Source organism: Vitis vinifera, chromosome 4 (assembly GCF_030704535.1).
Source record: "Vitis vinifera cultivar Pinot Noir 40024 chromosome 4, ASM3070453v1".
Lineage (NCBI taxonomy): Eukaryota > Viridiplantae > Streptophyta > Magnoliopsida > Vitales > Vitaceae > Vitis > Vitis vinifera.
This window is the reverse complement of record NC_081808.1, coordinates 4647074-4674106: the sequence shown is the minus strand read 5'-3', so window position 1 is coordinate 4674106 and position 27033 is coordinate 4647074. Positions and strand designations below refer to the sequence as shown.

General features: G+C 33.1%; 1 protein-coding gene and 1 long non-coding RNA gene across 4 annotated transcripts in view; both read left to right on the top strand.

Moving 5' to 3' along the window:
* LOC100247552 (UPF0481 protein At3g47200) overlaps positions 1 to 27033 on the top strand; it is a 35158-nt gene that overhangs the window by 1016 nt on the left and 7109 nt on the right. Inside the window, exon 2 of one of the 3 annotated variants that reach the window (XM_002282516.5) lies at positions 1308 to 2742. The exons of 1 other annotated variant lie outside the window; for it this stretch is intronic. In XM_002282516.5, the coding sequence (XP_002282552.3) occupies positions 1308 to 2662 (1355 nt within the window). In that variant the 3' untranslated portion in view covers positions 2663 to 2742. Of the gene's footprint in view, positions 1 to 1307; positions 2743 to 27033 lie in introns of those variants that run through there. One more of the 3 variants, XM_019219180.2, reaches the window with a different exon arrangement.
* Positions 5829 to 15623, top strand: LOC132253583 (uncharacterized). The gene is made up of 2 exons (XR_009465445.1): positions 5829 to 6112; positions 15289 to 15623. It is a non-coding gene; the product is annotated as an uncharacterized LOC132253583 (long non-coding RNA).

Genomic DNA, 27033 nt, shown 5'->3' with positions numbered 1-27033 from the left:
AAAACTAATCGGTATCCAATAAGGGTAGAAAAAACCTTTTATAATATTCGATTATCATTATTATTTGAAAATTAATTGGTATCCACATTATTTGGGTTACTCATTTATGAGTTTAAGAGCGGCATTGTTGCACCCAAATAATGTTATCCCCAATATATGAAAACCAATCGATATTTAGTGAGGATAGACTAAACCTCTTATAATATTTGATTATCATTATTTGGATGACCTATCCCTAAGTCTAAAATGGATATTATTGCACCCAATAAACAAATATGTTAGGAGAAAAAAGTTATTTAATTAATGAGTTAATTAAATATGCATGCAAATATTTGATATTAATTTCTAATTCAATAAAGCTAAATTTTTATATTTTATTCTGTAGTGCAATTTTATGAATAAATTAGCTTACTAAAGGCAGGGCAATTTTATGAATAGACTTATTGAGGGGAAAAGGTACTCCTTTCAAATGCAAATAAGAATATGATATATATCAATTTAATGATTTAATAAATTAATTTAAGTTATTAAATAGATTAAGCATGCTAGATAAAGTAATTTAATATTATAATTTAGAATTACTTAAGTTAAAATAGTTAACTTATAGTTTGTTTGGAAGTTATTTTAGAAAATGTTTATAATTTTCTTAATATTTCAAAAACTTTATTATATAAATGTTAGAAAATAAAAAACGTTTGCTAAAATTACAGTTAAACACTCTTATTCTTAATCTCAAATAATTTTTACTTCATTTGTTCACATTAGTGGGAGTATAGTTTAGATTTATGATTTTACATCTATTACTTATTTTTTTATAATAAATATTTTATGATTATCTTATATAATTATAATACTTTAAATATGGATATTTTATAAATAAATTTATTACTTAAAATTAATAAAAATAAATATGAGTTAAAATAAAAAAGATAAATTACTTATTTTTTTATAATAAATATTTTATGATTATCTTATTTAATTATAATACTTTAAATATGGATATTTTATAAATAAATTTATTACTTAAAATTAATAAAAATAAATATGAGTTAAAATAAAAAAGATAAATATTAGTTAAAATTTATAAAGGTAAATATGTGGATTTGATAATTTAAAATAAATTTTATCAAGCAATTTCAATACTTAAAAGTGAAGAATAAGTAATAAATAATTTTAAGTCACGATTTGAGAATAATTTATCTTAAAAATTAACTTTAATAGTAATAAATATTAGGTTTTTCCAAACAACCAAAGCGTGATAAGATTTGAAGGAAGAATTGATTGATTACTTCATCTTTGTTAATTAGTAGGAGAAGCTGGAAAAGAAGGCCATGGTGAAATGTTGAAGAAGTCATCGAAAGAAGTGGCTACTTCTCTTCAAGGAATGTTGGAGAAGTTGACTCCCCTGTCGACTACATGCTGTATATATAGAGTGCCACAGAAACTGCGGAAAGCAAATATGGAAGCCTACACGCCTAGAGTAGTCTCCATCGGTCCCCTACATCATGGCGAAGAGCACTTGGTAGCCATGGAAGAGCATAAGCTGAGGTACCTCCAAAAATTTCTTTCTGAAACCCGCAAAACCTTAGAGGAGTGTGTTGAAATTATATACAGGGAGGAGGAAAAGGCCCGAGGCTATTACATGGAAAGCATAAAGATGAGCAGAGAAGAATTTGTGAAGATGATTCTAGTGGATGCTTGCTTCATCATTGAAGTGATCTTGGGCTTTTCCAGCAGTCATTCTATCGAAACAGGTGATCGGATATACAACAAGCCACGGTTGTTCATTGATGTGCGCCGCGACATGACCTTACTAGAAAACCAGCTTCCATTCTTTCTTCTCCTCTCTCTCTACAGCCTGCGGGCTCCTCCAGGACCCCTTCCAGAAAACCAAAATGACTACGCCCACTACTCATTCCTTCTCTTGTCTGTCAAATTCTTCAAAGACTACTTGCAAATGCCAGAAGCCAAAAGTTCTGATGAAATAGTGACTGAAATTAAGAAGAAGATCTCAAGTCGTCATGAGATAAAACACTTTGTTGATTTGCTAATAGTTTGTCTGCAGCCTTCATCCTCTAGTCTACCACCAGAATCAAAGTCGTTCAAATTCGTGATACCTACTGCAACATATCTCCGTGAGGCGGGAGTGCGGTTTAAGTTGGGATCGAAAGACAAAGACAACGACAAATTACTTGATTTAGACTATAATAATGGTGTTCTGAAAATCCCACATCTGATACTGCAAGAAAAGTGTGAATCCTTGTTTCGAAACCTCATTGCCTACGAGGAATGTCACGACCATGCACAAACTTACATAACCGACTACATGTACCTCATGGATCACCTTATCAACACTACTAAAGACGTTAACTTACTTGTTAGGAAGGGAATTATCAGTAACCATCTGGGCGACAACCATGCGGTTAAGAATCTATTTAACAGACTGCTAATTGATACGACAACATGTAAGGAGACCTTCCATTTTGCAGGTATATATGAGAAGCTGAATAAATACTACGATAGTCCATGGAACCGTTGGCAGGCAACATTGAGACATGACTATTTCAGTTCTCCATGGAGAGGAGCTTCTACAATTGCTGCAGTTATACTCCTCGTACTCACTCTCATACAAACCGTATTTACATGGATGTCTGTTAAGTAATTACTTTTGCTGGTGAATTATCCATCTGTATATATGAATAAAATTGTGGTTGAGATAAACAATAATGTGCAAAATTTAATATTTTTTTATAAGGGTAAATTAATCATGTGTTTTACTATTCAATATATGAATTAAAAGGTAAATTAAATGAATAGAATAACACCTCAACCGAAAAATGGACCAATATTTGTTATCATTAAAAACATGCATGTGGATGTTGTTACTATGTATACATGTTTTTTTCAAAGAAAAAAAAACCAAAAGCTTTTAATTCATATAAAATGTAGAAATTGAAAGTTTGCTTTTGATTCATTGAATAAATAGATCAAGCGATTTGTTATATCCTAAATTTTAAATTATATCTAGATTTTATTGGTTATCAATCAACTTGATCAAGATCAATAATATCGATCAACCAATCAATATAATGAACATCGAATACATATGAAATACTACTTACTGAATTTCCGAAAAACTTTGTAAATATGGTCAAACGGTAAAAACATAGTTGAACATTTAAACTAGTTACAGGGTGTAAGGGTTTAGAGCAAAATTGTCAACCTTGTCTAATTTAAAATACTAACAAGCTCCCATTTTAACAATTTTGTGACTAAACAATGATTACCGTGAATTAAACTCCCAACTATAAAAAATAAGTTCGAGGAACCCACACATACTTCAAGTCTTAAACATCATGCACTTGTAAAATCTCTCTTCTTGATTTAGTCTTGACACATTAGCCTATACACACTCAAATATACCTGCAGAAAAGTAGTGTTTTGTGTTTGGGAAGAAATATTATATGCAACTCTCTTTTTTTTTTTAAAAAAAAAAAATTAAATAAGTTTGTATTATTTGTATAGGGGTTACTATTATTTTTACTTCTAAAACAAAAAATAGGTCTTAATTTATATTAATATTAATTTTTTACTGTATTATTTTGCAATTTTTTAATTCAAGACAAATTTTTTACACCTTTTTGGTATCATATATACCAACTTTTTTTTTTTAATTTGAGCCTGGATGCATATGATTAAATATGGATTGTTAGAATAAAGGTTTATGAATGAAATTAAAAGTAGCTAGATACCATCAACTACAATTATTGTAAAGATACAAAGAAATAAAACTGATGTAGCCACGTCTTCTCAATATGTTACCAGAGAGAAACCCTAAAAATTGAAGTGAGGTTAAAAATCTCTGATTTGAGTTCAAGCTGGGTCAAACTTGAGTTGACTTTCATCCTCATTCCTCACCAGTCTGCTTGAGCTCGGGCCCTATGGTAAGCACTGGGCTCTATGTATGGCCCAGCTCAATATCTGGCCTTAATGGGCCTGGCACATTCTAACCCAGTGGCCCAATTTTGAGTCCAAGCACCCACTTTCTTCTTGGTGTAAAGATACCAAACTAGAGACAAGGTGATCACAAAAAAAAAAAAAAAAAAAAAAAAAAGAACAAAAAAAAAGGATAAATAAAATAATTCTTTTCCTTTTTTTTTTTTTTTTCAAATTTGAAGAATGGATCTCATGGATGGGTGGAACTCATTTTATTTGTCACACTGTGAAGGCTTTTTCAGTTAAAAGGCATAGAAATGAATGATGTTCAATGGGCACTTGACAAAACACCCATATGAGAAAAGGCATTTACAAAGCAATTATACTTGAGATCATGATGAACTTATTATTATGAAAAAGCAATTAACACATTTGGATCAAATAGCAACAACCCACAGCCCACATCAATACAAACACCAAAAACTCATTTTTATGACACCCACAAACATCTCTACAAAGAAAAACTCAAATCACACTAGGATCCATTTAGAAACCAAGAAAAACTTGGTTGGAATTATAGTAATGGGTGTCACAAGATTCTAAATCAGAACCCAAACCCATGAGAAAAGTGGAGGCCATGAAAGCTTTGTGAGATCTGGGACAGTGAGATTAAGGAGGAAGGTTGTGAGATGGGGAGATAAATGCGGTGTTCAACTTGAGATCCATTGTAGTGGGTGTGATTTTGGTTGTGAGCTCTACTTAGGGATGAAAGCAAAATCAAAAAAATCGATAAACCGATCCAAACCAACTAAAACCGATCATATTGGTTTTGTTTTCAAAAAAAAAAAAAAAAAAAGTCAGATCAGTTTGAGAATTTTGAAAACTGATCCAATCTGTTCAGTTTTCAATTTTCTTGTCTCCTAACCAATAAAAATCGAATGAAACCGATATCCTAAAACTTATATATGATTATTTGATATTTGATAAGTTTTTATATATTAGATTCGATTAAATTAATTCATTTTTTTTTATATTATGGTCAAGTTAATTTTAAATGCATGTAATATATTTTTAACATCAAATTCAAGTTAGTTTTAATTAATTTTAAAAACAAATTAGACTTATGGCCTAATATAAACTCAAATTAATAGGATTTGGGCTCAGAACAAACATGAATCTACAACTAAGTTTAAGAATAAAAAAGATTAATAAGTTAGGTCAAAACCAATCCACAAAAACCAAACCAAACCGACCTTAAAAGGTTTGATTTAGTTCAGTTTTTATCACATATAAAACCAACTATATCGATTCGATTCATTTTTTATCTAAAAATTAACTGAATCAACCTTATTTACACCCCTAGCTCTACCTTTGTGAGAACAACCAACTTTATAGAAACTCAAAAGTGAGAAAGAGAACGAGAGAAAATAACACATGTCCAAGAAGAAGAGATGTTTATTGAATGAAAGGAACCTTAAAAATAAAAGATGAGGGAAGTATTTATAAGGGGAGTTTTTTGGTATTTTATAATATATAATGAGTAATTCATAATTTTATATCTGGAGCAAGAAGGGGTAGGTTATTACAAAACTTAAACTCGTCCCAATCCTGATTATTATGCTCTTGTATTTGTTCTAATAGGAGCAGAGAGGGGAAGGTAACTCAAAAAATCTCGTGAAACTGTTATCCCTAATTAAGTAATAGGTATTGGTTATGTCTCTCGAGCTTTAAATTTATACTTAGGCTATGTTTGGTTCCTGGAAAATGCTAAGGAAAGGAAAAAAAATATAAAGGAAAATGATTTTTTTTAGTTTGGATGACATAGAAAATACAATGGAAAAAAAATATGAAGGAAAATATTAAAGAAAATATTGTAATATTTTCCTCACTATTTTCCTTAAAAAATAACGTGGAAAATATAAGAGAAAAAGAGCAGGGAAAAGAGGAGGAAAATTTTGTCGGCTCTTGTTCACCGAAGCTTCATCTCTAACTTCCTCTTCGTCAGTGGCTATGGCTTCTCAAAGTCGTCAAACCCTTTCAACGGCCACCACTATCACTCCGACCACCTTCGAGTGCCTCTGAAAACCTACCAATTTCAGGCACTCGAGTTCCCATTGATGAAGTGCGTTCTTCAAATCAAGTTCCCATGGATGACGGATCCATGTCTTCAAGTCAGGTATGAATTGAACTCTTTTCTCTTAACCTCACATCATCTCTGTGTTTGATGTTGGTTTAATTTTATGATCTCTTTCCCTCATTCAGCCTTTTCCATACAACTGACTAGAAATTAGGGTTTAAGGTTTCCAATGGGAATTTCGAGTTTGTTTGGATTGATATTTGCTTTTTATTTTTTTTTCCCCTTCAAATGAGGGTTTGAATTCGATTTGAGTTATTTCTTAGGGCTTTATGGACCAATGATTTCATGTTTCAGAATGGGGATTTTGAATATTATTAGGGTTTTGATTCTCTTTATTGTTAATTGCAACTTTGAATGTTAATATGAAGAAATGATAATTTGTAATTTTGGGTATCATGTGTTGTTGTTATTAGCCTTCCGATAAGATTGAAAATGTTTATTACTTATTTATTGTCAGTAATATATGATTTTCCGGGAAACACGAGGTTGAATTGGGAATTCAAAAGGTGTAAGGATAGGGCTGGACTAATTCTCATGTTGCTGGACTTGGATTATACTGTTAGATACAACCACACTGCACACACTGGTTAGTTCATAAGAAAATAAAAGAAAACTGGAAAAAAAAAAACAGAGAATTAAGGAAGAAGATTAGACCGAGTCTTGTGGAAAACACAATCTCCTTAAAACAGATTCGCCTTCTCCACAGGTGCTTTGAGAATCGCAAGGCGTCTATCTCCCAGGATAAAACGATCTTCGAATGGTAGCAACAACACTCTGCAGCCACTCCGGCAAACTGGAAATTGTTCAACTCTATCACGGACACGGAAGGAAGGAACTCTTCAACACTCTGACAATACTCCAAAGTTTTTCTGTACTTTTTGAAAGAAAGTTTACCACTATTTATAGACTTCAAGGAGGGAAGAACACAGACAGGTTCAGAAAGCCAAAATGAATTTGGCTTCTTGAGACTCTTAGAATTCGAGAAAAATGAATGAATTTACTTAATTCAATGGATTTACTTAATTTCATTCATCCCCTTTTTCCAACAATTCCCCACATGAAAGAAATTAAGACACGATGAACTTTGTGAAAGAGTACAACGGTTGAAACCTGCATAGGAGAGGTAGGTGTTACCCTTTGAACCTTCCCTTGTAGAAATATGTTTACTCTACTAGCTAAACAGTAGACACGATGTCCTTGAACTGTTCTGCCATTTATGTAGATGATGACATATCTCACACAGGAATCTTCCTAACATATTTCAGTTCTCACTTTTATGTTCATTTTGGCCATGAACATACGCCTGGTTCTGTAAGAGTTTAATAAGAATTGTGCCTTATTCAATTCCCTTAGAAGCGGCCCCACTTCACTCTTACATAGGTGATCTCTTAATCACGAGTAACCCGCATTACTCTGTTCGGATTTCCGAAGCATAAGGATCATTAAAAGCATAGCTTACCCTTTCCTCTTACAGGCATCACTATTTTATCATAGGAATGGACTAGGGAAGATCCCCACAGTGATTTAACAAAGTCTTTACAGTTTAGTTGTCCCTTTTGAACCTAGATCTCGGGATCTCCAGTCAACTAGGTTGGGTATCCACTGTATTGACTTATTCTTTTATGGGCTTTAGTCTCATTCCCCTTGATGACTTTTCAACTAACTCTCTATTTAACCCTTTGGTTAGTGGATCCGCAATGTTATCTTTGGATTTCACATAGTCCACAGAGATAACCCCAGTTGAGAGTAGTTGTCTAATGGTATTGTGTCTACGACGAATGTGTCTAGACTTACCATTATACATATTACTCTGTGCTCTACCAATTGCAGATTGACTATCACAATGTATGCAAATTGGAGACACAGGCTTTGACCACCTTGGAATATCCTCTAGGAAGTGGCGTAACCATTCAGCCTCTTCCCCACATTTATCTAGTGCTATAAATTCAGATTCCATTGTGGATCTGGCAATAACCATTTTTTTTAGGATTTCCACGACACTGCTGCACCTCCTAGTGTAAACACATAACCACTATGGGATTTTGAGTCTTTAACATTAGATATCCAATTCGCATCACTATATCCTTCAAGTACAGCAGGATATCTCGTATAGTGCAGCCCATAATCACGAGTAAACCGTAAGTACTTTAGTACTCTTATAATTCCTTGCCAATGCTTGGCTCCGGGATTACTCGTATATCTACTCAGTTTACTAACCGCATAGGCTATGTCTGGTCTTGTACAACTCATTAAGTACATTAGACTGCCTATTACTCTAGAGTATTCTACTTGAGAAACACTCTCACCTTTATTATTGGACAAATGTAGAGTTACATCCATCGGTGTTCTAGCAACTCCAGAATTATCTTTATCAAACTTTCCAAGAATTTTGTCTACATAATGTGACTGACTTAATATGAGTTCATCTGATGTTCTTTTGATTTTTATTCCCAATATAACATCAGCAAGTCCCATGTCTTTCATGTCAAACCTTGAATTCAACATGTTCTTTGTAGATGTGATCATCTTATCATCACTACCAACAATAAGCATGTCATCTACATACAAACATACAATGACATATCCATGTTCTGTATCCTTGACATAAACACACTTGTCACATTCATTGATTTTGAAGCCATGTGACAGCATAACATTGTCAAATTTTTCATGCCATTGTTTCGATGCTTGTTTTAAGCCATACAAAGATTTTACCAGTTTACAAACTTTCTTTTCTTGTCCTGGAGCTGAAAAACCCTCAGGTTGCTCCATATAGATTTCTTCATCTAAATCTCCATTTAGAAAGGCTGTTTTTACATCCATTTGATATATTTCAAGATTTCTCAATGCAGCAATTGCAAGTACCATCCTTATGGAATTTATTCTCGTCACAGGAGAATATGTGTCAAAATAATCTAGGCCTTCAGTTTGTCTGTAGCCTTTGATTACAAGTCTTGCTTTATACTTGTCAATTGATCCATCTACTTTCATCTTTCTCTTGAAAATCCACTTGGAACTTAAAGGTTTACAACCTGGCGGAAGATCCACTAGTTCCCAAGTATGGTTTTGCAATATGGAATCAATTTCACTCTTAATGGCCTCTTTCCACATAAGACCTTCTGTAGAGTTCACTGCCTCTTTAAAAGTTTGAGGTTCGCCTTCAAGCATAAAATTTAGAAAATCTGGACCAAAAGACTTTTCTGTCCTTACCCTTTTGCTACGTCTAGGTTCTACCTCAACTTCTTCATTTTGATCCTGACTCTTAAGCATTCTTTTTGATGAACTTGGCTCTTCTTTGGATTTACATGGAAATACATCTTCAAAGAATGATGCATTCCTTGATTCCATTATCGTGTTCTTATGAATATCTGGGATATTTGATTCATAAACAAGAAACCGATAAGCATTACTATTATGTGCATAGCCAATGAAAATGCAATCAATAGTCTTAGGTCCTATTTTCACCTTTTTAGGTGGAGAAACTGCCACTTTAGCAAGACATCCCCACATTCGTAAGTATGTGTAGGATGGCTTTCTTCCTTTCCATAACTCATATGGAGTCTTTTCTGCTTTCTTTTTGGGTACCTTATTCAAAAGGTAATTAGCAGTTAAAATGGCTTCTCCCCACATGTTTTGTGGCAAACTAGAACTTATTAACATTGCATTCATCATTTCCTTTAAGGTACGATTCTTTCGCTCAGCCACTCCATTGGATTGAGGCGAATAAGGTGCTGTTGTTTCGTGTATAATCCCATGTTGAGCACAAATGTCAACAAATGGCGATTCATACTCACCACCTCGATCACTTCTTAGTACCTTAATTTTCTTGTTGAGTTGATTCTCAACTTCGTTTTTATAGAGAACAAATTTCTCTATAGTTTCATCCTTGCTTTTTAGTAAATACACATAACAGTATTTGGTGCTATCGTCAACAAAAGTAATAAAATATTTATTACCACCTCTTGTTTATACAAATTTCAAATCACAGATATCACTATGGATCAAATCAAAGGGTTCAGTGTTTCTTTCAACACTTTGAAAAGATGACCTTGTTAGTTTTGCCTCAACACAAGTTTCACATTTATGGTTGGAATTAATTTGGAATGTTGGTATATGATTTAAGTTAATTAATCTACGTAATGTATCATAATTAACATGTCCTAATCTACCATGCCATAGATTAGAAGACTCAAGCATGTAAGTAGAAGTACTAGCTTTATTCATATTTGACTTAATAATAGTCATTACATTGAGTTTCCACATTCCATCACTCATATACCCTTTCCCAACATACATTCCACTCTTGGACAAAACAAATTTGTTTGACTCAAAGACCAACCGAAATCCATGATTATTCAGCAATGAACCAGACACCAAGTTCTTGCGAATTTCCGGTACATATAAAACATTGGTCAGAGTCAACTCTTTCCCAGAAGTCATCTTCAAGATTACTTTACCTTGACCCTTGATCTCAGAGGTGGTAGAGTTCCCCATGAACACTTTTTCCCCATTCTCAATTGGTTCAAAAGTGGAGAACATTTTCTTATCAGAGCATACATGGCGAGTAGCACCAGTATCAATCCACCATTCCTTTGGGTTAGAACCCACCAAGTTCACCTCAGAGACTACTGCTGTGAGGTCAATGTTAGAAACATTTTTAGTGATGTTGTCAATCACATTAGCTTCCTTAGGTTTATTCTTTTTGGGTAGTCTACAATCAACAGACTTGTGACCTTGCTTACCACAATTGAAGCATTTCCCTTGAAATTTCGGCTTCTTTGAGATCCCTCCTTTAGGTCCCAACTTAGATCCTTTCCCTTTGTTGTTGTTCGTCTTTGCCTTGGAACTTTGACCATGTTCCACAAAGTTAGCCTTGGCCTCATTTAGAGTGTGCACCCCTTTCTTTTCAGATCTTCTATTATCTTCTTCAATGCGAAGTCTAATAATTAGATCCTCGATGCTCATTTCCTTTCTTTTGTGCTTGAGGCAATTCTTAAAATCTTTCCAAGCAGGGGGTAGTTTCTCAATAATAGCTGCTACTTGGAAAGTTTCACTCAACATCATTCCCTCAGCATGTATCTCATGCAAGATTACTTGAAGTTCTTGGACTTGACTTACCACAGTCTTGGAATCTACCATCTTATAGTCGAGGAAGCGACCCACAACAAATTTCTTAGCCCCGGCATCCTCAGTTTTATATTTCCGGTCTAGAGATTCCCATAGCTCCTTAGCTATTTTCTTGTCAGAATAAACATTGTACAACGAATCAGCTAAACCATTCATGACATAATTTCTACACAAGAAGTCAGAATGTTTCCAAGCATCTATAGCACTGATGACTTGGATATCGTGCTCGTCTTCTTTGAGCTTAGGAGCATCCTCAGTCAAGAATCTTGCAAGATTCAACGTGGTCAAATAGAATAACATCTTTTGTTGCCACCTTTTAAAATTTAGTCCACTGAACTTCTCTGGTTTTTCTCCTGGTGAGACAGAGATTGGTACAGCAGTAGGCATCGCTGGCACTTGGGCCACAGTAGGGTTTGCCACTGGGGCTAATTCAGTTACAACAACGTTATCGGATTCAGTTGTCATTTTCCTGAACCATCCAAGAAAATGTGTCAATTTCTTTTTCCTTTTTTTTTTTTTTTTTTTTTCAAAAAAAAAAAACTTCAAAAAACTGAAAATCACTTTACAGAGTATTCCCAGGAAAGACTAGTGGGGTATAATGACCCAGATCAGGACTAGCTTCCTTAGACAGAATATTCAGTTCCCAGGAAATTGGAGGGGTGACAAATGGTCCCGCTTAAATTCCAATTACCTTAGACAGAACTTCTCTGTATCATAATTTCCAAATTTTCAAAAGACTTGGTACAAACTTTATAAGAAGGTATTTTTCCCATAATAAAAAAAACATGAGTCACAGTCCAATGGTGTCTTATTGAGTTGAGCATGAGAAAAAGGGCTCAAGTTAAAAGTTCGAAACTTCTTTTTGTAACAAATGGTTGTTTTTTTTTTTTTCCTTCTAAAAAAAAACACAAATTTGAAAATTTTTTTTTTTCCAGATTTGTTTTTTTTTTTTCACCAACCACTGGTTTTCCTTTGAAAAAAATCTGTTTTAAGAATGTTATCTACAACCACACTGCACACACTGGTTAGTTCATAAGAAAATAAAAGAAAACTGGAAAAAAAAAAACAGAGAATTAAGGAAGAAGATTAGACCGAGTCTTGTGGAAAACACAATCTCCTTAAAACAGATTCGCTTTCTCCACAGGTGATTTGAGAATCGCAAGACGTCTGTCTCCCAGGATAAAACGATCTTCGAATGACAACAACAACACTCTGCAGCCACTCCGGCGAACTGGAAATTGTTCAACTCTATCACGGACACGGAAGGAAGGAACTCTTCAACACTCTAACAATACTCCAAAGTTTTTATGTAGTTTTTGAAAGAAAGTCTACCACTACTTATAGACTTCAAGGAGGGAAGAACACAGATAGGTTCAGAAAGCCAAAATGAATTTGGCTTCTTGAGACTCTTAGAATTCGAGAAAAATGAATGAATTTACTTAATTCAATGGATTTACTTAATTTCATTCATCCCCTTTTTCCAACATATACACTGCCACCTGCTCATATTAATTAGCTCATGAAGTCGTAAGGGAGTAGACGTCCACAACCCAACTGCATGTTCTCTGGTGGAGGTTCTGGGACCTTTCACTTGATTGAAAAATAAATAAATAAATTCATTATGCTCCATTAATTTTTAGTTGCGAAAGATTCAAGGAGATTATAGCTTGTGATTTTTTTCCTTCTCATTGATGTCTTGATCTTTATGAATTGTGTTAATTTATCTTACCTATTCTATTTACTTTATATTGCTAACTTTACATATGTATTTGATTGTACCAAGCATAAAAATGGCCCATTTTGCTTAATTCTTTTTTATATCTAAATTGTTAGGAAATTATTGCATCCTATGAAATCAATCTTAAATAACCAAGTTTGGAATCTTAAGCCACTGATTTAGGGTGTGAGGGCTACAATGAATTGTTTAGACAACTCGAAAACCAATTAGACAACAGGCAGAAGTAGGAGAACAGGAACTACAATGAAGAAAGAACTTATGTATTTTCTATGTTAATTTCTTTACTTCTGGAAGGGAGTTCCAATGCAGCAGTATCTAGCTAGCTAGATAAAATGGCGAAAATTCATGATGACATCCAAGACGATTTTACAAGAACTAATATAAGAACTAATATAAGCAAGAGCCAACATAAAGGACCTTCTGTCAGTTTGGTTTGAACTCATGTGAACCTTACGTCCTATTCATGATGGCACCTCAACTTTTCCTCTGCAATACTTCCAAATTTTCTAGTCCAAGGCCTCAAATCATTGGTGAAGCAAATCTCCTTCCCTTCTCCGGCTAACAACATTAATTTCCTGTTCATCTGATACAAGTTTTTTAGTCTTTCATTTATACAACTTGATGACTTCTGAACCTTTTTTCTTTTGGTCTGTCAATAGGATGACAAAAATACGTGACACAACAAGACTGATTTAGGTTTTACAATCCAACATTACATGTTGTTAAAACTCCAATTCTTAGAGTATGCATATTGAATTTTCCCTCTCAACATGCAGATTGGGGTCCAATGTGAGCAGGGGTGTTAGCCTAATGCACATTAAAGAGTCTTTCCCTAACCCTAGTAACCCTTATTTAGAAGTAACATTTGGGTAGCTGCAACACCCAAGTGGGTAAATTAGTTGCAACCAACAGGTAGTTTTGTGGGACTAGCATTTGGGTGCCAAGGCACTTTCTGCTAGAGGGCCATGCTGGGACTTGGGGGACTTGCAGAAGCATACTTTTACATGGGAAAGAATCAGAACCTCTTTCAATTTTGGTGTCTCAGAGAGTATATTGTTGTGGATAAAAGGATGGATTATGATGGAACTTTTTGCCAGCTAGTTTTATAATCTAAATTATGGAAGGGTGATTGCAACATCACCCAAAAATATTTTTTTCTGGTGGCTATTTGTACGTATAAAAAAATGTGTGCATATGTTAGTATCATGAAGTTCCAAATAGGTAGGATAGGTTTATCATAGATGTTCAGTCATTTGTAAATTTTAACTGCCAATATAAGGGATTGCACAATTGCACTAATCTTATTCAGGTTGACCATGAAGAAGTTGGGAAATAACATGAACACATACTACTGAAATAATGAAAAGGAGTATGAACTGTTTGATATTCTCAAAAGACTTCATTTAAACATGCACTTGGGAAATATAAGTTCACCCTTTCCAAAAACCTGAAAACTCAATCTGATAAAATAAAAAAAAATCTGCACTTGTTGGTGACTCTTTCGAGAAATTGTAATACAGTCACACTCTGTTTTGGTTATCAAGAATATAATCTCTTCTTCCCCCCATGTATATAAAAGCTTCATTTTATAAAAAACAGGCTTCTTTAATCTAATAGCTTAAATTCTTAGATAATAATCCATATGTATCAAGCCTACCCATGCTAAAAGCCCTAACAACATGCTAAAATCCCATTCTTCATGTAAATATAGGAGGCCTGCAGCAATCTCCTTGAGGATCCTGAACCTCTGTCCCCAATCCAGGTTCTTGTCTTCTTGAAACAGGAAGGTGTCCAGGCTGCCATTGGACATATAATCATAAACAAGAAGGAGATCGCCTTTTCGCTTACACCAACCTTGGAGATGAACCAAGTGCCTGTGCCTCAGCTTTCCTAGGCTTGCAATCTCTGCAACAAACTCCTTCACTCCCTGCTTGGAATTGTGGGAAATTTTCTTTACAACAACTTCTTCTCTAGTCTTTGGCAGCAACTTCTACATTCTTAATGGATTAAATGTAGCTCACAAAGCCACACACTAACTCACACATATTCACTCTAAGCCTAGCCCATTAAGTACAAATTTTAAAAACTGTTCAACATTAAGTAAAAAGGTCCAATTAATTCAGTGTCTTGATTCATAGAACCAGGCAGTTTTGTCTCCTTGTTCCAACATTATATAGCAGAGCCATGTTGCAATTAACATCAAGAAAAGAACTAGTGGGCAGAAACATCCCTTAATTTTCATGCAATATTTTCCTCGAAATTTTCATAGCTAGAAATCATAATACTTCAATTCCTCTTACTTTACCTAATGACTTTACTAAATCATTCCTCTTACTTTGCTATCATGTAGACTTATAATGAAGAATGGCAAAGACTTAGAAGATGGGCTGCAACTTGTGTAGCTATGTATGCTGCATATGCGGCAATTCTTGTTTCAGTTTATCATCGCTCAAACTATTTGGAGAGATCAATCTCTAATGAAGGAGATTATGAACGACATGCTTTGATGGAAAGACTTACACTAATGGATAATGAAGATTGTTATAATCAACTACATATGGGAAAGGATGCATTCGCAAGACTAGTAAACATTCTTCGGGGAACAGGTCGTCTTAGAAATATTGCACATAGTAATGTAGAAGAACAAGTTGCCAAATTCCTTCACATTGTTGGTCATAATTTAAGGAATAGAACTATGAAATTTTATTCATCTATCTTTTCAAATCTACAGCTACTTTTACCTTAGTTTTGATACGCGTTTTGGTTTTGGTTTGAGAATTGAGAACCTTTTCTGGGGGTGGTTTAAAAGCAGCTGGTTGAGATTCTGATTCATTTTACTTTTCCAGCTCAGCATCCATGTGGTTTCTTTGCGTTTCAGATAAAGTTTTTGCTTCTCAGTGTTTGGAATATTCAGGAATCTTTCGGTATTTGGATAGAGAATGCCTTTTAATTAAACTGTTATATAACTGAATTGTTGAATATGATCAATATGCATTGTACTGTCAGGAATGCTGATAATTGTTTCCTTCTTCATACAGTCATTTTGAATAAGCATTACAGCCTCTTTCTGGGGAAGAGACCCAGAATCATGCTTTGCTTTTGAAGTAGTTTTTTGTTCTCCTTTGAGTTTCTCCTTTACATCATGGAATGAGATGTCAAAGTGACATGGGGTAGGAAGCTTCATATCACCTGTTCCTGTTCTTTTAGGGCCTTCTCTATATTTTCTTTTTTTCTTTTTTCTTTTTGTTTTTTTCTTTTTCCTTTTTTTGTTGTTGTTGTTGTTGCCGTGATGTCCTTGAGAAATCCCTCGTTTGTTGGATCATATTTGAAGGAAACCTGAAGCTTATTCAGAATTGTGATGTCTTTTTGTATGGAATTCTGTTTCAGGTAGAGGTAAGGCTGAATTGGTCAAACAATTTTCAAAACTGTGGTAATCTTGCAAAGATTTTATATATATAACCTAGATATCATGGAATCTTTGAACCGGGTTTAACTACATTCCTGTTTGACTCAGTACTGGTTTAACTGCAATTTTCTATACCTCGACTGGCCATTCAATAAAAGACAATGGAAAATGATACTTTTTAGAACATTTCTGAGGTATTTCTTCTTCAAACACAATTGGTATACACCACAACCATCCACTGAGTGCTGATATTGATTATTTACCCTATCATTGGTTTTTGAAAATTTTCACGAAAATTGCAAAGAAAAAATAAAATTAATATATTATTTTTATTTACTTTTTCTTTCATATCTTTTATGATTAACCAACGTGAAAAAAATCATTTTATTTGTATTGCTTTGTCCTTTCCTTATTATTTAACATAGCTTCATATCATGTTAATTTGTAAGAAGAGTGGGAATAATTTGTTGCTAGATTTAGGAGTGGGAAAACGATTAAGCACATGTAAAATGGGCCTCAACTCTTAATTTTGAATTTTATATTTTATATAGTAGTTTTTTATTTTTACATTATATGAATATATTTTATTTCTAAATTTTGATTCCAAAAATCCTTTTGAATTTTTTAAGAGCTTTTTATTAGCTATAAATGTTTCCTTGAAAATAAAAAATAGTTATTACTCGTATATTTTATTTGTATTACATGAGGAAAATTTTATACATAAATTTTATAATTATTAATAAAAAAAAATAGTAGAGACTTTTTATGAGCAATGTTTTATGTCGAAAAATTCACGTTTTTCAAATATTTTTTTATTGGATTAATTTATTTTATTATTTAACAAATTGATAACCATCTAAGACAAATTATTGATTTTATTTTCATTCCATTTTTCCTTACTTTTTTTTTTTGTGGTTAACCAAACAAAAGAAAATGAATTCTTTTTTTTTTTCCCTTGAATTTTCCATGGATAACCAAACAAGTGAAAAAAATTATATTTCTTTCCTTACCTTTTTATTTCCTTCCATTTTTCCTCCCAATTTTCTTTCTCTCACATTTTCCGGGAACCAAACAGAGCCTTAGTGTTGACAATTTCCATTTGAGAATCCATTGTAAACTATGTCTTGAACAAGGATCTTGGGCCAAACTTTCATGTAAACCCAAAATCCTAAGATAATTATATTTGTCATCTTCAAAAGTGAGACCCACTAAATTTTTCGGGTTTTAATGAGGGTAAACATTACTCTGCTAGTATATAGAAATTTATTTCAATAATAAATCAACTAATTCAAAGTTTAAAGTTACTATCACAGTTTCGAAAGAAATAGAAATTCCGTTAACTTTATAAAATAGATTCCAAATATAAAGGAATTAATCAAATAATCTAACAACTAATATTTGAATAAGGTAATTTTAGCAACTTACTCAAATAATTTTAATAGTAAAATATCTTCCAGTGAAATATTTGTCAGCTGCTGATGTTGTAACAATAATTAAATTATTTGCTAATACTAAATTAACTATTATAATAATAAGAATGCAACAACAAATATAAGAAGAGAAATTCTAACAAATATCATGAAAAATTAACACTATAATTATCTAAATGAAGCAATAAACATAGACCAAGAAAGTCCAACAAATAAAATTTCTTAAAATAAATCCAACAAATAATTTTTTTTTTCTTTTTAAAAAAACTTGACTATATAACCTAATTCTTGTCCTTACAAGTTTCAAAAATTGTATTTCGTTCCAAGTTTCAAAACTATATTTTCCACTGCGGTATATAATATCACATTGTGGTCATGAAATTAATCCACGGAGTAGCAGCAAAGATTCAGAGAAAAGCATCAACTATGTCATTTCAGGATAACAATTCCGGTAAGCTTGCCTGTATATAGTTTGTTTGTCATTTAAAGAAACTCCATCATCTTGATGAATTTAAGGTTTTGGTTGGGGAGTGTTTTCGAAAATACTTATGAAAGACTTTTTTTTAAAAGTGTTATATAATATTTTATAAAACAAAAGTTTTTTTGAAATTAAAGCTAGAAATTTATTTAATTTTTTGTGTTTTTAAATATATTTTAAAAATAATGCAGTCCTTTATTTTCTTAATTATTCTCTATATTGTATAATTATTTTTTTTCAAAACAATTAAAACATGATATCTAAAAATCCTTTTTTTTTTAGAGAATTGAAAACTCTTTTTTTTTTTAGAGAATTGAAAACTGTTTTTGAAATAGTTATCAAACAAATTTGATCATCTCATAAAAATTAATTAGTGTTCATATCATTTGAGTGACCCATTCACAGATGTAAGAGTGACATTGTTGCAACCTAACAATGTCTTTCCAATATGTGAAAACCAATTGGTATCTAGTGAAGATAAACTAAGTATTTTATAATATTTATTATCATTATCATTTAAAAATTAATTGGTATCCATATGATTTGGGTGATCCATTCATCGGCTTAAGAGTGGTATTGTTGCACCCCAACAATGCCATCCCCAATATATGAAAACCAATTGGTATCTAGTATAAGTAGATTAAGCCTTTTATAATATTCAATTATTATTATCGTTTGAAAATTAATTGGTATCCATATCATTTGGGTAACCCATTCACGAGTTTAAGAGCGGCATTATTGCGCCCCAACAATATTATCCCCAATATATGAAATCCAATCAGTATCTAGTAATAGTAGACTAAGTCTTTTAAAATATTTGATTATCATTATTTGGGTGACCTATCCTCATGTCTAAAAGTGATATTGTTACAACCAATAAACAAATATGTTAGGAGAAAAAAAGTACTCCACTCATGAGTTAATTAAACATGCATGCATTGTATTTGATATTAATTTCTAATTCAATGAAGCTAAATTTTTATATTTTATTTTGTAGTGCAATTTTATGAGTAAATTAACTTACTAAGGCAGTGTAATAATATATATATTCAAATGATTTTTACTCATTTGTCCACAATGAAAGTATATTTTAGATTTATGATTTCATATTTATACTCATTTTTTTTATAATAAATGTTTTATGGTTATCTTATATAACTACAATATTTAAAATATGGATGATTTATAAATAAATTTATTATTTAAAACTAATAAAAATAAATAGGAGTTAAAATCAATAAGATAAATATTAGTTAAAATTGATAAAAGTAAATACGTCGATTTGATGATTTAAAATAAATTTTATATTAATTTGATTAAACAACCTCAATATTTAAAAGTAAAAAATAAGTAATAAATAATTTTAAGTCTGTAATTTAAGAATAATTTAAGTTAAAGTTAACTTTACTCGGTTAAGTCATCAGGTTTTTCCAAACAAAGTATGATAAGATTTGAAGAATTAATTGATTACTTCATCTTTGTTAATTATTTAACCACTAGGAGCAGCTGTAAAAGAAGACATTGCTTCACATGAAATGTTGACGAAGTCATCAAACGAAGTGGTTACTTCTCTTGAAGGAATGTTAAAGAACTTGACTCCCCTGTCGACTACATGCTGTATATATAGAGTGCCACAGAAACTGCAGAAAGAAAATAGGGAAGCCTACATGCCAAGAGTAGTCTCCATCGGTTCCTTACATCATGGCGAAGGGCACTTGGTAGCCATGGAAGAGCATAAGCTGAGGTACCTCCAAAATTTTCTTTCTAAATCCGGCAAAACCTTAGCGGACTGTGTTGAAATTATATCCAGGGAGGAGAAAAGGGCCCGAGACTGTTACATGGAGAGCATAAACATGAGCAGCAAAGAATTTTTGAAGATGATTCTATTGGATGGTTGCTTCATCGTTGAAGCGATCTTGGACTTTTCCAACCGTCATACTATCAAACCAGATGATCGGATATACAACAAGCCATGGTTGTTCTTTGATGTGTGCCGTGACATGACCTTACTAGAAAACCAGCTTCCATTCTTTCGTCTTGTTACTCTCTACAGCCTCCTGCCCCCTCCACCAGGACACCAAAATGACTACTACTCATTCCTTCTCTTTTCTGTCGAATTCTTCAAAGACTATTGGAAATGCCAGAAGCCAAAAGTTCTGGAGAAATAATGATTGAAATTGCGAAGAAGACCCCTAGTACTGATGGGGAAGTAAAGCACTTTGTTGATTTGCTAATAGTTTGTCTGCAGCCTTCATCCCCTAGTCCAGTAAAACCATTTGACTTCAAACTCGTGATACCTACTGCAACACAGCTCCGTGAGGGAGGAGTAAGGTTCTAGTTGCACGCAGAGGATAAACCCTTACTTGATATAGAGTATAGCGATGATGTTCTTGAAAGTAATTCCATTGCAAATCCCATAACATCATACAGGAATCATATGTTTAATCATGTGAAGAAACTATGCCATAAATTTCTATAGAAAGGGAACTAACCTGAATCCATTTATGCGTTTGATGAAGATGTATGGATCTTCTAAGGCTATGGAGGACACCACCTTTCTCAGTATTCTCTCTGGTGATGGGAATGGGAGAGAACGCGTTCTGTTCTTTATTCAAAAGATGTGATCATCTGAAGAATAAACACTTAACCTTTATATACCCTCCTGCCTTAGGGACCATACCCTTTGGGTTATTGGGCCTCACGAGTCTTAGGCCCATCATCTAAGGCCCGTGATGACATTGGGCTCTACACATAAGGTGGTCCATACTCTAGATCAATCAGCAATCATATGTATATATGGATAGCTAAATCCTAAACAATGGTTAATATAATGTGGGTCCATATTTATTCTAACAATCTCCCATTTGGACCACATATATTAGCCAACAATGTTCATGATAATACTTCATTAAGCTCATCTTTGCTATCCTATTCAAATATCCTTAAACAATCCGGTCTACTAATTATGCTAACACAGGATCAAAGCGGCTTTCGTTAATCATAATTATAATTAGACCCATCAATGATCACAACATTAACAAAATTAGCAACATGGGTCAAGTATGGATGTGTAGCATGGAAATTACATAGAATGCGATCTTTAATATGTCTATTTCCAATTGGTCCTGCTTTATGACTAAAAATAGTCAAATTTCACTTTCAACACTTAATGCTAAACTGCTTCTGAAAGTTATCATTTCAATTCAAAGTATTAAAATACAATAGTCTTTAAAAACAAGGTTTGTACAGATAACACAAACATAATATCACATCAAGAAAACAAACACAAAATCTAAATACAAACTCCCACTATACTAGCACATCATCAATGTGTACAACACCCATATGTGTGACATGCTCATGATATACTTTGGGTGGCAAACCCTTAGTGAGCAGATCCACAATCATGGAGTTTGTACTTATATGTTCAATTGATACTTGAAGACTCTGAACTCTTTCTTTCACAACCAAGAACTTGATGTCAATGTATTTGGACTTTGACGAACTTCGGTTGTTCTTAGAATACAATTATGCGACCTTATTATCACAATTGATTCTTAATGGTTTCTTAATCCCATCAACAATTCGCAATTGAGTGATAAAATTCCACAACCATATCATTCCTCTCAAGTTCATTTTTCAGACATTGGTGTAAACTAAATGTATCGCCTTTTGCCACAGGCGTGTCTCCTGGTGCATAATTGCTCATGCCAAACCTACTTAACTCCTTATCAATGTATGACTTTTATGATTGCCCAAGTATACCTCTTGAATGATCTTTATAGATCTGTATACCCAGCACAAAAGATGCATTACCAAGATCCTTTATGTCAAATTTACTGAATAGAAACCACTTGGTTTTATGCAAGAGTTCTACATCACTACTAGAAAGTAGAATATCATCTACATATAGCCCCAAGATAATGAATTTGCTTCCACTGAACTTGAGATATACGCATTGATCAACGGTGTTCTCCTTAAAACCAAATGAAGTAATCACCTAATCAAACTTTCGGTACCATTGTCGTGATGTCTGCTTTAAACCACATATGGACCTTTTTAATTTGCATACAAGTTGCTTTGAATCATTAGACTCAAAGTTCTCCGGTTGCACCATGTATATTATCTCATCAATGTTACCATTAAGAAACACAGTTTTAACATCCATTTGATGCAGCTCTAAATCATACTGAGCCACAAGTGCCATGATGATTCTAAAGGAGTCCTTTGACGAAACTGATGAAAAAGTCTACTTATAATCAATGAAGGTCTATTACAAGATACCTAACACAAACATTAATATTCAGTCTTTGGACAAAAATATCAATTTGTAATTGGTATCCTTTTACAAAATTAGTTCACAAATATTAACAATAAAACAGAAGCAATATGCATGTCTTTGGACTGACATATAGCAAGTAAGATAAACTTTATATGTCACGTATTTATGACTACTTTATTTATTATTATATTAAAATAATATTCCTTTAGGTCGATTATTTTACATAATAATAATAATAACATGTTTAGATATTATAAAATAAATAAATTATGTAATATAAGTTACTTTGACAACTAATATATATAATTCATTTATTTAAAAAAAATATTAAACACAAATATAGCATAATAGGATGGGAAAATTTTCCAATCCAGTTGGACTACAAAAAAAGGTGGTCCACCATCTCCCTAAAATTCTTGTGCATGCAACACCAACTTGGTAGCAACATGCCTTCTTTTAATAGATTATCAAATAGTCAAAATGCCTTCTTTGGGGCTACTGACCATGCATTCTCTCATGGGCCAACAACCACTTGTGGTCACTTACAAGCCAAGCCCCTTCCATATATATATATATATATATATATATATATATATATATATGTTTATTTATTTATTTTTGTTCACTGCAACCCAAAGCGACCATCCCCCATAGTGGCATCATCAGCGATCACCAGAACGATGATTTCCCATTTCCAAAGGACGACGCTACACCGGAATAACGCTGTAACTGCGTCACTGGAAAGCAGCCCCACCCACGATGCCAAAACGATGCCTGGATGGCGTCTGGAACGCTTGCAATAACACTTAAATTAGCGCTTCTCACTAGCGAATGACGCTTGAATGGTGTTTGGAAATAGTGCCTGCAGCGCTTAAAAATGGCGCCCTTTTGAACGCCTGAAACGACGTCGACATGACGCCTAACGGCATCTGCCACTGCACCGCTGTCTGGAAACGACGCCATGATGGCGTCTCGTTCGCCTGAAATGGCACCAACCACTGTGACTTGCAGCCCCAAAAAGGGCACTTGAACAGCGCCTGAAGCACACTTAGAACAGCGCTGCAAACGGCACCTGAAATGGTACCTCAACGGCACCAAAACGGCGCCTTCCGATCCCCGACACGACGCCGAGAACGGCGTCATAGATCGAAATGAAAATGCCGCTTGAAAGACGTCGCTGCAATGCCTCCAAAGTGCGCCTGAACAGCGTCGGAATGGTGACTGAGGCACACCTTGAATGGCGCCTGGTATGGCGCTTGAAACCACGCCCCTCACCGGCGTCGGATGGCCCTTGAATGACGTCTGAATGCCTATAAGGAGGCTTGCAAAAGCGCCTTAAACGACATCTTTTTAACGCCTTTTCCGACTGCCATAAGACGCGTCGCAACGCCCAACGCTGCTTCGACCGCCTGACATGCACCGAAACGGCGCTACAACGGCGCCATCGTGGCCGGCCACTACTTATCTTCACCCAGTCGCACCCATGGCCGACAGACAGCACAAGCCACCCCCACCATTAAAGAATTTTGATCCAAAGGTGGCGGGGCTTTCAGAAATTTCCAGTTGCAGGACAAAGCAATTCCAATTTGGGATATCAGAATGGTTTCTAGGCTTTTGCTGTATAGAATTCATGTTGGCAATTTCTTAATGATTAAACATGAGGCTCTGATACCAATTGAAAGTAATTCCATTGCAAATCCCATAATATCATACATGAATAATATGTTTAATCATGTGAAGAAACTATGCCATAAATTTCTATAGAAAGGGAACTAACCTGAATCCATTTATGTGTTTGATGAAGATGTATGGATCTTCTAAGGCTGTGGAGGGCACCACCTTTCTCAGTATTCTCTTTGGTGATGGGAGTGGGAGAGAACATGTTTTGTTCTTTATTCAAAAGATGTGATCATCTGAAGAACAGACACTTAACCTCTATTATACCCTCCTGTCTTAGGGACCATACCCTTTGGGTTATTGGGCCTCATGAGTCTTAAGCCCATCATTTAAGGCCCGTTATGGCATTGGGCTCTACACATAAGATGGTCCATACTCTGGATCAATCAGCAATCATATATATATATATATATATGGATAACTAAATCCTGAATAATGGTTAATATGATGTGGGTCCACATTTATTCTAACAGTTCTGAGAATTCCAAGTCTAATACTGCAAGAAAAGTGTGAATCCTTAAACCTCATTGCCTTTGAGCAATGCCACTCCCATGCACACACTTACATAACCGACTACATTTACCTCATGGATCACCTTATTAACACTATTAATGACGTCAACCTACTTGTTAGGAAGAGAATTATTAGTAGTCATCTGGGCGACAACATTGCGGTTTAGAACCTATTTAACAGACTACCAATTGATGTTGAATTATGGAGGGATACCTTCCATTTTTCAGGTATATATGTCGAGCTAAGTGAATACTTGACTAGTCCATGGAACAGTTGGAGGGCAACATTGAGACATGACTATTTCTGTTCGCTATGGAGAGGGCCTTCTACAATTGCTGCAGTTATACTCCTACTTACTCTCTTACAAACAATATTTTCGGCCATGTCTCTTAAGTAATTACTTTTGCTGTTGAATTATCCATGTATACATACAAATATGAAATGTTGTTACACAGATGAATGTTATCATGTTTTATATATAATATTTATGCCATGCCCATGATGGTAGTAAGGCAAAAAAATATAAATAAGTTAAATAAACAATAATGTGCAAAATTTAATATTTTTTTTATAAGGGTGAATCATGTGTTTTAGTATTCAACGTATGAATTAAAAGGTAAATTAACTGGATAGAATAACATCTCAACCGAAAAATGGACCAATATTTGTTATCATTAAAAAAATGCACGTGGATGTTATTTGCTTTTAATTCACTAATAAAAGTTGTGTAGATACAAAATGTAGAAAATATAAGTTTGCTTTTGATTCACTAAAAAAATAGACTAAGAGGTTTGTTATATCCTAATTTTTAAATTATATCTAGATATTATTGGTTAACAATTAACTCAGATCCAAAATATTGATTGGCCAATCCATATAATGAACATTAAATACACATGAAATGCTACTTACCGAATCTCCAAAAAACTTCATAGATAAGGTCAAACAGTAAAACCATAGTTGAATATTTAATTGGTTGCAGGTTGTGTAGATTTAGAACAGAATTGTCAAACCTTGTTTAAAATAAGTTGATGGAAATATTTGAAAATTTTTCAAAAATTTCAAAAATAAAGAATAATATATGTATTGATTTTTTTTAAAGAACATATGTATAATAAAATTTGTGATATTTTATAATAATACACTTCTTTTTTTTTTTTTTTAAAGAAATATGAGTTTTGAAAACATATATATTTAATAGGATGGCAATAATTTGATTTCATTGAATATTTTATGTAGTAGTTTTTAACAAAAAGAATAAATTTCATTCATCTTATTTGGGTTAAATACACTTTGAAATTTCATTAAATACCTTCATTAATTTGAATTAAATAAGATGAATGAAAATAATAAATAGAAAAATTAGGGAGATATATGATGAAATTTTAAATTAATATTTAACTAGAATTTTAAGGAGGATGAATAAAATATTTTAAAAAATAATTGTAATTATGTTTATGATGTATGCTTGAATTTAAAACATTAATGATAACAATTTTGAGAAAATTATCGTGCTGATATTTTTATTTGCAATATGTAATTTAATAAAATTTGAACATGAGTAAAGATAATTACAATTTATTTATTCATAATGTTAAATTATTGTTTGGTTTTGAAAATTAGTTATGGGAATAAAAGTAGTATTTTTATTTTTTTAAGGGACATAATATCAGGGAAGTTTCAATTACATAGAAAAAGCATTAATATCCCTTATTCTCAAACAATAGGCCTAGGTTTGAATCATTTGATTCCATCCCACCCCATTTTTCTCACCCATTTTAAACCAAAACATCATGAGAAAATCAAATCAAAACATCATGGGATTGTTTGGAGAAATTGTCTATGTCTCTTCTATATACGATCCTTAGATATAAAAGTACAAATAAGGGATATAAGAGTATGTTTGACAGTGATTCTGAAAAACGTTTTTAGTATTTTTAACACGTAAATAATAAAAATTTTAAATATTAAAAATATTAGAAGTGCTTCCTAAAATCATTGTTAGATAGACTCTAAGAGTGTGTTTGGTAATGATTCTAAAAAAGTTTTTAATCTTTCTAACACTTGAATGATACAAAATTTTAAGTATTAAAAATGATAAAAACACTTCTTAAAATCACTATAAAACGGGCTTTAAGTGCTTAGATCTTACAAAAGACTATGATATTCTTAGGTATGTTACTTTTGATAAAAATACAAACACTTTTCCATATTAATCCAATAAACCTTCAAATTCACTTTAAGCATAATCACACTTACTAAAAAAATCATCTCTTATGCATGCCTAAGTTTCCATGAACTCAATCCCT